The sequence below is a fragment of the Austrofundulus limnaeus genome, unplaced genomic scaffold, assembly GCF_001266775.1.
Source record: "Austrofundulus limnaeus strain Quisiro unplaced genomic scaffold, Austrofundulus_limnaeus-1.0 Scaffold115, whole genome shotgun sequence".
In the NCBI taxonomy this organism is placed as follows: Eukaryota; Metazoa; Chordata; class Actinopteri; order Cyprinodontiformes; family Rivulidae; genus Austrofundulus; species Austrofundulus limnaeus.
This window is the reverse complement of record NW_013952517.1, coordinates 1,313,404-1,325,422: the sequence shown is the minus strand read 5'-3', so window position 1 is coordinate 1,325,422 and position 12,019 is coordinate 1,313,404. Positions and strand designations below refer to the sequence as shown.

General features: G+C 39.7%; 1 protein-coding gene across 10 annotated transcripts in view; it reads left to right on the top strand.

The window, feature by feature from the left end:
• LOC106521789 (ELKS/Rab6-interacting/CAST family member 1) overlaps window positions 1-12,019 on the top strand; it is a gene marked incomplete in the record, with an annotated part of 136,158 nt that overhangs the window by 29,362 nt on the left and 94,777 nt on the right. For 6 of the 10 annotated variants that reach the window (XR_001310710.1, XR_001310711.1, XM_014014510.1 and 3 more), the window contains 7 exon segments: window positions 6,005-6,261; window positions 6,342-6,513; window positions 8,252-8,326; window positions 8,442-8,597; window positions 8,835-8,927; window positions 10,890-11,057; window positions 11,143-11,310. Coding sequence is in view for 7 of the 10 variants with exons in the window: in XM_014014510.1 (XP_013869964.1) it covers window positions 6,005-6,261; window positions 6,342-6,513; window positions 8,252-8,326; window positions 8,442-8,597; window positions 8,835-8,927; window positions 10,890-11,057; window positions 11,143-11,310 (1,089 nt within the window). 10 annotated transcript variants of the gene reach the window in all.

Sequence of the window (12,019 nt, the reverse complement as noted above, 5' to 3'; positions counted from 1 at the left end):
TGATGCTGCTACAGCTGATATATATTTGTTGTCAAAATACCTTTTAGTACATATGTTGTTAAAATAAAATGAACAGTCCAATGATCATGTTACTGAAGTGTATAAAGACTGCAAAGGCTGAAAAATCTTGAAGTCTATATGAAATTGGAGGTAGTTTGAGGATTAAATTTTTTATGCTTTTTAAGCTGAAAAAAGGGGGGTCGTATTATACATGAGATCGTATTATACATGAATAAATACGGTAAGTGTTTTCTTTGTCTACTGACATCAGTTCAAGCTTAAATCAAGGTTTCTCCTTCTTGATTTAAAATTGTTTTCATAAAATTAGACTTTTTCCAACAGTATTGTCCAGAATTGTGGGTGAATCATTGTAAAATATTAGCAAAATGTTTGACTTGTTTCAGGCTATATYTGCTGTATCAGATTTGGTAAGCGTTGGATTTCTGCGTGTCACACTCAGTCTGACTTAATTTCATCTACCAGCACGTTGCTGTTGATATCTTTTCTGTCATATTTGTGTAGGTGTTCTTAAACAATAGAACAATGCATCACAATYTTTTTTTGTCCTACTGGAGCTTTAATTCACTCCTGCTGCAGAATTATAAGAGAAAGTCTCTTAACTTCCTGTTAGACACCATTTATTAATAGCAGAAATTGACCAAACATTCCTGATAAGGTGTTCTCCTCTTAGTTGTGCTTTACTTCATTCAAAAAAACAATTAGAAACTGGAAAACCATTCAGATAAAAACTCACATTTTAATAACCTGTATCTGTAAATGAGCAGATGCTTGAGTTGTTAGTCATTTCTATGAACTTGTGATGTGTGGCTTGTGTRTGTGTTTGCATATCTGTGTGGGTGAGCTCCTTGCTACCCTGTGGAATCAGGAAGCCTCTAACGGGGTCAGAGATGACGGYTCGGTGGAAACTGAGAGGAGAAACAAAGCTTGTGTTCCGACCTTCGTCCCGTCTCGTTACCAGCTCCGTCTGTTTCAGGAAAACACACAAACAAACCCTTTTTATCTCTTTTTCTCACTTCATCGTGCTTATCGCCCACTCTGTCTTATTTTCCATTTGCTTCTCGTGAGATTCCCCTTCCTTCACCTCCTCTCTCGTGGTCTGGCATTTCTCAGCTCCACATTCCTGTTGCGTAAACGTGTGTGTGCTCATTTTGAATTCTTCCTGTGTAGCCTCTGAAGCTGAGTGTAATGCTGCTCATAGTGTTTTCACTTCTTGCAGAAGCCCACTGTGTGTTTGTGTGGGACCATTCATTTCTTTACCATACCTTTAGCTGCTGTGTGCAAAAGTTACATATTTTTATTTGAATTTCATTACTTTAATGTTGAAAAGAACATTAAAAGCACATGATTTTTATCATTTATGAGCTCATTTGTGTTCAAGTGTTTTTTTATATTAAAGAAAACCCTACTTTGGTTGTAATAATGTATCATTTCATATATTGCAAACTGTGGCTTGAAATAGCAATTTTTTATTAAGTGTCAGAGGAAATGGTCAAAGTTATGGAGCGAGCAGATTAAACAAAACAAAGAACTGTAATAAGTGCAGGTGCTGCGTGGCAGAAAATCCATACAACATACATTATTATATTGTGAAATGAAGACAAGGGCAGACAAATGTGACACGACACGAGGCTAAATATAAAAAGAAGCATGAAAAGAGAAAATGTGTCTTTATATTGACACTGAAGATCAACTGAACAGTTTTGATTAGTTGGCGGACGGCATTCATGAGGGAAATGTTCAAAAATGTATTATTTGTTTCTTTTTTTTCGTATTAAATGACAAAGACAATCTCTTCAGCATACGTCTTCTGCTATTGTTTGCAACTTTTAGTAAGCATTTAGCTTTTTTGGTAGCATTTTGTTGCTTTTAGCTTACAGCTCAGCTCAATAAAATCCATCAGCTTCATTACATATTTCATATTTACATTATTTTTTGACAGAAAATGCATTTTCTTTTTACATAACATAATTATGTTCTTTTATTTTTATGATGCATCTTTTACAATTAGTCTCCTATTGTGTTTTTTACATGTTGATTGCATAAAATCTAAGAAAATAAATGGAAAAACTTTCCTAAATGTTAATATAAGTAAATTCTTACTTTAAGAATTCAAACTAACTAATCATCCTCTCTGAGTAGTTTTAAATGTGTGTTTTCATTGTGTGGGTGGGTCAGTCTTTGCGTTTAGAGGCGGAGGGTTAAACTAGAAAAAGAAGATCCGAGCGAAAGAAAGGAGAATTTTTTTATCCGTTTCTCTGTCTCTTCGTCGAGGCAAGGCCTAGAAATGTCAGCTATCAAGCTATGCGAGTGTGTGAGGGTGAGCCGTTGTATGAGTCAGCAAACTCAACCGAATTCACTCTCTGTGATAGAACAAAGGCAGAAGAAGAAACGGTTATTAATCTTTCCTTCGTGTCAGTTTGGGAGTAAACAAACTGGATGAGAGGAAACTGAAAGGATGGTTTTAAAACTAATTTCTGTTTTTTTAGACATATGGTACATTAGTGATCTCTATCTTTTTTCTTGTGTTTCCTTCTATCTAGGAATTGCTTTTCTTTGCCTCTGCACTCATCCATCTCTTCACTTTAATCTCCTCCTCTTCAGTAGCTAGAGGGAAGCAGTGGCATCGGCCCTTTTCTTTTTATAAGCTCTTGCCACCATTTCCTATTGATTTCTCTCTCTTCTTTATCCGGTGTTTRCCTCTGCTCTCATTCATGCTCTTCTCTTATCTCTTTTGCAACCTGTTTTATTTTTATCTGTTGAAACGCTCCATCACGAGGCTACGACCTGGCTCCTGGTCAGGTTACATGTGACGCATTTTAAGAGTCAGAGGGCATCACCGTTCCGCCGTGCTCACAAGCTGCTCCGTATTTGACTCAGAACTAGTCGTGTCGCATCTTCTTTGGGTCTTGACGGTTGCAATACTTACCTGTCAGCACACATCTGTGACACGTCTACAGGGATGATGTGTTTGTCTCAGGGAGTCTCAGTCTGGATCCGTTTGGTTTAAAGTACGAATTGGTCCRAGTGGGATTTGTTGTTTTGTTCACACCATGTGGTCACAAAGTTTTCTTGTATAGATCGCGCTTTATCTGATAAGACCTCTGCGCTGCAGAGTTTTTAATCAAAAAGCAATAAGAATGTTTCTGAAAAACAAAACTAGCCAATAAATGAGAGACAACAACTGGGCTGTGAGATACGTAGAAATATCTCTGAGAGGAAGTTAGAAGCAGCAGAAAATTTCTACACTCAAAAAACACATAATTCATTTGATTTAACTAAAAGAATTGCAGCGGGTAAAATAAGTATTGAACACGTCACCATTTTTCTCAGTAAATATATTACTAGAGGTGCTAATGACATGAAATTTTCACCAGATGTTGGTAACAACCCAAGTGATCCATACATACAAAGAAATCAAACCATAAATGTCCAGAAATGAAGTTATTTGTAATAATGTGGAATGGCACAGGGAAAAAGTATTGAACACATGAAGAAAGGGAGGTGTAAAAAGGCATGGAAAGCCAAGACACCAGCTGAACTCTCTCAGTAATTAGAAAGCAAGCCTGCCCCTTGTCAGTGCAAGTTAATATCAGCTGGTTCAGTCCCAAATGATGGCCAGGTATCACACAAGAACCATCTGATGATGGGTAAAAGTAAAGAGCTCTCTCAAGACCTTCACAACCTTATTGTTGCAAAGCATAATGATGGCATCGGTTAGAGAAGAATGTCTAAACTTCTGAAGGTTCCAGTGAGCACTGTTGGGGCCATAATTCAGAAGTGGAAAGAACATTATTTCACCATAAATCGACCACGACCAGGTGCTCCTCACAAGATTTCTGACAGAGGAGTGAAAAGAATTATCAGAAGAGTTGTCCAAGAGCCAAGGACCACTTGTGGAGAGCTTCAGAAAGACCTGGAATTAGCAGGTACGATTGTTTCAAAGAAAACAATAAGTAATGCACTGAACCACCATGGCCTGTATGCACGCTCACCACGCAAGACTCCACTGCTGAAGAAACAGCATGTTGAAGCTCCTTTAAAGTTTGCTGCACAACATTTAAACAAGCCTGTGTAATACTGGGAGAATATAGTCTGGTCAGATGAGACCAACATTGAACTGTTTGGATGCCAGAATACACATCATGTTTGGAGGTCAAATGGCACTGCACATCAGCCCAAAAACACCATACCAACAGTGAAGTTTGGAGGTGGGAACATCATGGTGTGGGGCTGTTTTTCAGCATATGGTACTGGCAAACTTCAAATAATTGAAGGAAGGATGAGTGGAAAAATGTACAGAGACATTCTTGATAAAAATCTGCTTCCATCTACCAGGATGATGAAGATGAAACGTGGCTGGACATTTCAGCAAGACAATGAGCCCAAACACAAAGCCAAGGAAACTCTCAGTTGGTTTCAGAGAAAGAAACTAAAGCTGCTGGAATGGCCCAGCCAATCACCTGACCTGAATCCAACAGAAAATCTATGGAAAGAACTAAAGATCAGAGTTCATAGAAGAGGTCCACGAAACCTTCAAGATTTGAAGACTGTTTGTGTGGAAGAATGGGCCAAAATCACACCTGAGCAATGCATGCCACTAGTTTCTCCATACAGGAGGCGTCTTGAAGCTGTCATTGACAACAAAGGCTTTTGTACAAAGTATTAGATAAATTTCAGTAATTGTGTTCAATACTTTTTCCCTGTGCCATTCCACATTATTACAAATAACTTCATTTCTGGACATTTATGGTTTGATTTCTTTGTATGTATGGATCACTTGGGTTGTTACCGACATCTGGTGAAAATTTCATGTCATTAGCACCTCTAGTAATATATTTACTGAGAAAAATGTTGACGTGCTCAATACTTATTTTACACGCTGTATGTCAACTGGTTCCACTCAAATGAACTGAGTAAAGGTAATGTATTTAATTACATTTACTTTAAGTAAATGGAGCATAATTTGGTTAAAAACATCTGTTTGGTTCCATTTATTTTTTTCAATGAGTTGCAAAATGAGTTTAAAAATGAATAAATTTGACAATAACTGTGCTTCTTTTTGGTTTGATTCAAAGTGTGTAGCCATGTTTTTATCATTTTTTATGTGCATTTTTAAACRTTGCATTAAAAAAGATAGAAGTAAGCGACAAAATTTGAAAAAATAAACAAAAAAATGTAAGTTTCGCAAAAAAYGTTTGTAGCTTGAGGTGGTTTTTAGATTTTCTGAAAAAGAGTTGATGCACAAAGGAGATACAGCCAAGCGTAACGTCAACGTCAGACAAAATTACTCTTTGAGTTTCCTGGTTGATTCACTCCAAACCAGTAAATGGAAACTTGCCTGATGCACGTTTCTTTTTTGCAACTTTTTAAAAGTTTGCTCATTATTTGCATCACACTTTTCTGGAAACATGGCTCCTGAGACTGAATAACCTACAAACTAAATACAGTTGTTCACTTTTCGACACGGTAATTTGTGATTTTACTTGGTAATTAGAGTTTTATGGCTGTTATTAGACCCAGGCAGCTTGTTCGTGTAAAACTTAGCCGTAACTTGATACAAAAACAAATTAAGCCAGGTTTTTCAAATCCAAACTGGTTTGAATAAACAGATATTTTTTTTGTTTAGGTTTAGCTCTGAGTTGTGTTGACACACAGCAGACAATAAGATGATCACAACAAGCTGCTTTTTCTTTCTCTCTGCAGCTTAGCTCAGCTCAACCTTGTGAGCCCTAAAGGCTGACAGGTCACCGGGGAGATATAATCCCTGCTGAATGTTCTAGGATCAGGCCAGAGTCCAGCTAAAAAGATGGAAAATCAAGATATTTGGCACTGATACAAATATGGGGTTAATGCAGCCTTTCCGTTTATTTGGACTCTAAAAAGTCATTTTGTTTTGTTGCACAGTTTATGACCCTGTTATTTTGTTCAGTAACATCTGAACATCCACACGTTTCCAATCATTAACTGCTTCTCCGTCTTGCAGCACCTTCAGTGCACCATCCAGGCTCTGCAGGACGAGCTCAGAATCCAGCGCGATCTCAACCAGCTCTTCCAGTCCGAYTACTCCGAGTCCGGTCGCCTCGGAGTCCAGCCCCTTCCTCCCCAGGAGATGACAGAGGAGAACTTCCTGCGCCTCCACAGCGAGTTCGAGCGGCAAGCCAAGGAGCTCTTCCTCCTGAGGAAGACTGTGGAAGAGATGGAGCTGAGGATAGACACGCAGAAACACACGTTAACTGCCAGGTAAAGACAAGCAGCAGCAGGAGGGGGTTAAAAAACCCACCCGACCTCTGGATGACCCCCCCGTTCTGTCCTCACCCCAGGGACGAGTCAATAAAGAAGCTGCTGGAGATGCTGCAGAGCAAAGGCCTGTCGTCACGGGCAGCGGAGGAGGACCACGAGCGAACGAGGCGACTGGCCGACGCGGAGATGACCATCCACCAGCTGGAGGGCCTGCTGGAGCAGAAAGATAAAGAGATGCTTCAGCTTCGAGAGGTACGTGTGACCGTCCGAGAGGAAACRAGCGCAGTCCTCGTGCTGAGGTGCAGGTGTGTCTGTGAAGCCAGGTGTGAAATCCCTTTCTGCTTCTGGCACAAACTCCTGTAATTTTAACACARAAACCAGAGAAGCAGAACAGGAATGCAGTTTGTTTCCTTTTTGTTTCCTTTTTTTGTCTCACATTTTTTCTTTTCTGATGTGTAGATCTTGTTATAAACCATCCTGCTGGCCTTAGGTCAAAATGACCCACAAGGCCTTAGTGGGTTTAAAGCTGTTGTTTTTTTAAAATACAATACCTCCCCCTAGTGGTCAAATTAATTCAATGCCCAAATCGAACAGCTCTTCTCCATACTCACATAACACCAGCCTGGCCCTTGCCTTCTTAACCAAGCTACATAAACACTGTTCTTAGAAAACTTCTTATAATACTGAATTTAAAGGTAAACTTTTCATATAAAGTTGCAAATAGTCAATTCCACCAAATAACTGCTTGTAGATGGCAAAATCTCCATTTAATATTTGCAAATTGATTATTAATAATGTTAAATTTAGGTTTTTTTTTTCCAACATCCTTGATAATTCAGAACCAGTGTACAGGTGGAGATATAATATGAATTCTTAAACAAATGTAAATGTTAGCTATAACTGAAAACCGAAATGATAATTGTATCCATGGCATGAAAAATGTAAAGTCTTTTGGTGAAATATTCCAGCTGTGTGATTATTTCTGCCTGCTCCTCCAGCAGCACCCTACTTTCCTTTCTCTATGTGGGTTTTTTATGCCTCCTGACTTTTTACATTAGCCGTCTTTGTCTGTCTTTAAGTGTCCAAAGAAAAGCAGTGATGCATACGCTGCTCTGTCCTCTTTTCATTCTCTCCGTTCCTTACACCCCTCCACTTCATGCTTTTCCTTTTTTATGTGCTCTTCCTGTTTGCTCCTTCATTTGACTCGGGGGATGTGATGTAGCAAGCTATCAGACAGTTTTATCGTGCACAGCTCGGTTAATTAGAGTTTTTTTTTTAGTGTTTTTAATCATTTTTGGGATAAAAATTAGTGCTTTTTATGAGAAGCTGCTATTTGTTTCATCTGGAGGCTAAAACTGGCTACTTTTTGCTTGATTGTTTTAAGATTTTTCGATTAGAAATAGGAGATTTTTGGACTTTTTTGTGTTATTGAACTCGTAGACTTTAAAGTTTGTGAGCTAAGCATCATTTCCAGCTGTCAGATTGATTATTTGACTCCTTCGTTGCTGTTTGGACGATGTGGGACGGCCGGCTTGACCCAAGGAGGCTAAAAACGAGTTCTTCTACGAGAGGGAAACATGTTTCCACCCCCACCCCCATCCCGCCGTCTTTCCACGTATCTCCTCCTTTCCAGCCCTCTCCTTCGTTTTCATCACCACGCCATCCCTCGCTGCCCTCCTCTCCCTCTTTTCCTGCTCCTTCACCTCCTCCCAGACGCCACTCCCTCTATCCCGTCGTCCCCCTCTCGTCCTGCCCCCCTCCCTTCCCCTCTTACGTTTTAACCTCCTCGGTCGATCCTCCTCTTCATCACTCCTCGTCCTTCCCCGCTCCCGCTCCGAGGCCCACGCCGGCCATCCAACCCTCCCGCCACTCCCCTCTCTCCTCCTCTCCCGCCCCGCGACCCTCTCCTCCTCTGCTCCATCCCTCCCGACCCCCTGCCATGTCCTCCTCTCTGTCCCCTGCTGACCACCGTGGTGTGTTTGTCTCCCAGGAGCTGCACAGGAGGTACGAAGCAGCTCCGGAGTCGACGAAGACCAAGGCTCTGCAGACCGTCATCGAAATGAAGGTAAACGTGTTTTTAACCTTTCTTTTATTTAACTTTATCAAAGTTTTAATCTAACGTGTCTAAGAAGGAAACAARAAGCTTTGATCGCTCCTGTTTCTACCTTCCTCCTGCCCAGGATGCAAAGATCAGCTCGATGGAGCGGGGCATGAGGGAGCTGGAGGAGGAGGTGATGATGCTCAAATCTAACGGCGCTCTGAGCAGCGAGGAGCGGGAGGAGGAGATCAAACAGATGGAGGTCTACAGATCCCACTCCAAGTTCATGAAGAACAAGGTGATTCACAACACACACATTTAAGTTGGCTTCATAAAAATAAAAAAAAAACTCTAGTCAGCACCACAAACCGAGGGATCCGGTTGCAAAGTAAAGCTTTAAAACACGACTTGCTTATTTGGACGCGATTCTTTTTTATTTTCAACACGTGTATTTTTTCACTTCAACAACAAACCTAAATCGAGGCCTGTATGCCAGCCCAATGCTAAACACCCTGACGGCCTCCTCTCCTACCAGGTTGAGCAGCTGAAAGAAGAGCTAACTCTCAGCCAATCAGAGAAGGAGGAGCTAAGGCAACGAGCCAATGAGCTGCAGAAGGAGGTGTCTGCAGTAAGAGCCGCACCTCCGTGTCCTCTCCTGTCTTTCTGTCCTTCTCTCTTTAACGGACTGAAGCCGCTTTAACACCCAGATGTCCACAGTTCACACAACAGCAGCTGCAAGTGGTTAAAACTGATTCACTTCCTGTCGATGCAGTAACTTTTGCACAAACTAAGAAATTAAATGTTTGTTTTTTATAGTCTTAGAGCTATTTATTGTCTCTGTAAAATACACCGGCACTGTTAGCTTACTTATGTTTTAGTTTATTCACACATCTTCAGCCTAAACAAACAACAATCATATATAAACATCACGCAGTGGATTTGAAGTTGCTTCTGCGACCTGAGTGGTTCAGAATTTAAACAGGATCCAGATGTTTCTAACCTGCTTTTTTTTCTTCTTCCTGCACGAGTTTGAATTAGTGGCATAGACCAGTTTGCTGTTGGGTTTTGCTCCAGATGTTCCACTGGTTTGGTTTGGGTCTATTCTTTTCAGGTTCCCCTAATTCAGACGAGTTGCATCCTTCTAAAGAAGATGGTGCTYGTTTGATAGGTGTCTTTACCTAACATTTATTTAATTGCAGTCAATAAAAGAATAGACCCTTGAACCTTTAGTGATGTTTTATGTAAATAAAACTGGCAAAATTCCATATTTTTCTTGCGTTTCTTTGYCTTTCAGGTGATAAACTTTAAAAGAAAGTCAATGGGCCTCATGCAAGAACATGTTTGTATTCTTATCCTAAGTTTCTCTTACTTTTGTTCACATGAAGGGTTCGTACAAACATGCCACATCAGATTCAACAAACTCTTCTATCTTCAGGAAAAGTGTGTAAAYGAGGAGCGTAAACTGRTGAATGCGTATCAGGTGCACATGCACGGGGAGAGGAGATTAGCATAATCTACCCTCCCAAAAACACCAAATAAGGCTACGTTTCCTGCCACATACCAGGAAGTGTCCATTCATAAATGACATCGCAAAGTAAAAAGAAGAACTTTATGAGTTCAGAGATTGAAGTCCTGCTCGCAGAGATCCAGAAAAGAAAATCTGTCATTTTTAGCAGCGTCAGCTGTGGAATTAAAGGAATGAAATGACGACTGCTGTTAATGCCGTGTCTCCTGTGGGTCATACAGTCGCAGAAAAAAAAAATCTAAATCATATTCATCTCTCTAGTCCTGCTCCGATTTTCCTTTGGTCAAATATTTTTAATTTAAGTGTAAACACTCGTGTTACATAGTTTTCATTTATTCAGAAGAAGAGCAGTCTCGCACCGCAGCCCCCCCGGCCATCTTTCCCACCTCGCCATCCCAAGTGGTGTCAGATACGTTTATGAAAAAAAGTATTTTAAAATGTCTCCAAACTTCAATTAATGCATAATTTAAGTTGGCTTTTAGTTTGAGATCTTCATATTAATATTGTATTGTTATACAACAGCATTAATAGCCAATTTAATTTAATCTAACCAATTTATATTGTTAGTCTAAATTATTACATTTAAAATTATAAATTCAAGCAGAATAACTTATTGTCAACATAATTATGGAGTGTAATTTATTTTCAACTCAAAATATCTTCAAACTAACGAAATATAAAGTTATTAGTGAAGAAAACCCGTCTGGATAACAGCAGACTGACTGCTCGTAAAATATACGACAGGTCTGGACCACTCGTGAATTTTGTTCGTATCTGAAGAAAATCTTAGAATACGAAAAAATTGGTGAATGCCAAAAGTTCTCCTAAATCACTCGTACGCACAACTTGAACAAATCTGTGCTTACGAACGGTTCTTGCATGAGGCCCAGTGCTTCGTTCATATTAATTAAAAGTTATTAGTTATAGTTCATTATAGTTGAAAATTTAACATRCAGCCCAAAGCAGCATTTATATTCTAATTTGTTGTAGATTTTACAGTTAAACTAGAGGGTGTTTCACATTTCTCTGTGCCTGTTTTAACATACCTTTTTGTGTGTTGCTCAGATGGAACAGGCAAAGCAGGAGCTGAGTCGTAAAGACAGCGAGCTGCTGGCTCTCAGAACCAAACTGGACACTCTGAACAATCAGTTTTCTGACAGCAAACAACACGTCGACGTCCTCAAGGAGTCACTCACTGCCAAGGAACAGAGAGCTGCCATCCTGCAGACCGAGGTAAAACCTCTGGGCCACGCAGCTTTCACTCCGCCTTTCATTTCTGAAGGTTTGCTTTTACGAGCCGACGCCTCCGTGTGCTCAGGTGGATGCCTTACGTCTTCGCCTGGAGGAGAAGGAGTCTCTTCTGTCGAAAAAGAGCCAGCAGATATCTGAGCTGACGGAGGAGAAAAGCACTCAGCAAGGAGAGATCACTGATCTTAAAGACATGCTGGACGTCAAGGAACGCAAAGTCAATGTGCTGCAGAAAAAGGTATGAGACAAACAGAAGCCTCTGTATTAAGTTGTGCTAATGCTGACATCAGATTTTGCTAATTGTAGCTACAGTTTTGCACATATTACCTAGACTTTTGCTCATATTAGCTACCATTTTGCTCATTTAAGCTGTGGTTTTGTTCATGTTGGCGACAGTTTTTCTCATAATAGCTACTATTTTATCATATTAGCAATGTTTTTTCCCTCACATGAGCTACAGTTTAGTTTTTATTAGCTTTTGTTTTTCTCATAATAGTTACAGTTTTATCAAAATAGCTGCAGCTTTCTCATTACTCAATGTTTTGCGCTCCTAGAGTTTTGCTCATATTAGCTACATTTTTTTCTCACTTTAGCTACAGTTTTGTTTTTATTAGCTTCTGTTTTTTCTCCCATTGGTTACAGTTTAGCTCACATTGGCTACCATTTTCTCTTATCAGCTACAGTTTTGTTCATATTAGCTATAATTTTGCTCATAGTAGCTACAGTTTTACTCAGTTATCTACTGATTTGCTCATATTAGCTAATTTTTCCTCATATTAGCTATAGTTTTGCTCATATTAGCTACAAGTTTGCTCATATTAGTTATAAGTTTGCTCATAGTAACTACAGTTTTACTGAATTATCTACTGATTTGCTTATATTAGCTACAGTTTTCCTCATATTAGCTGTAGTTTTGCTCATATTAGCTATAATTTTGCTCATAGTAG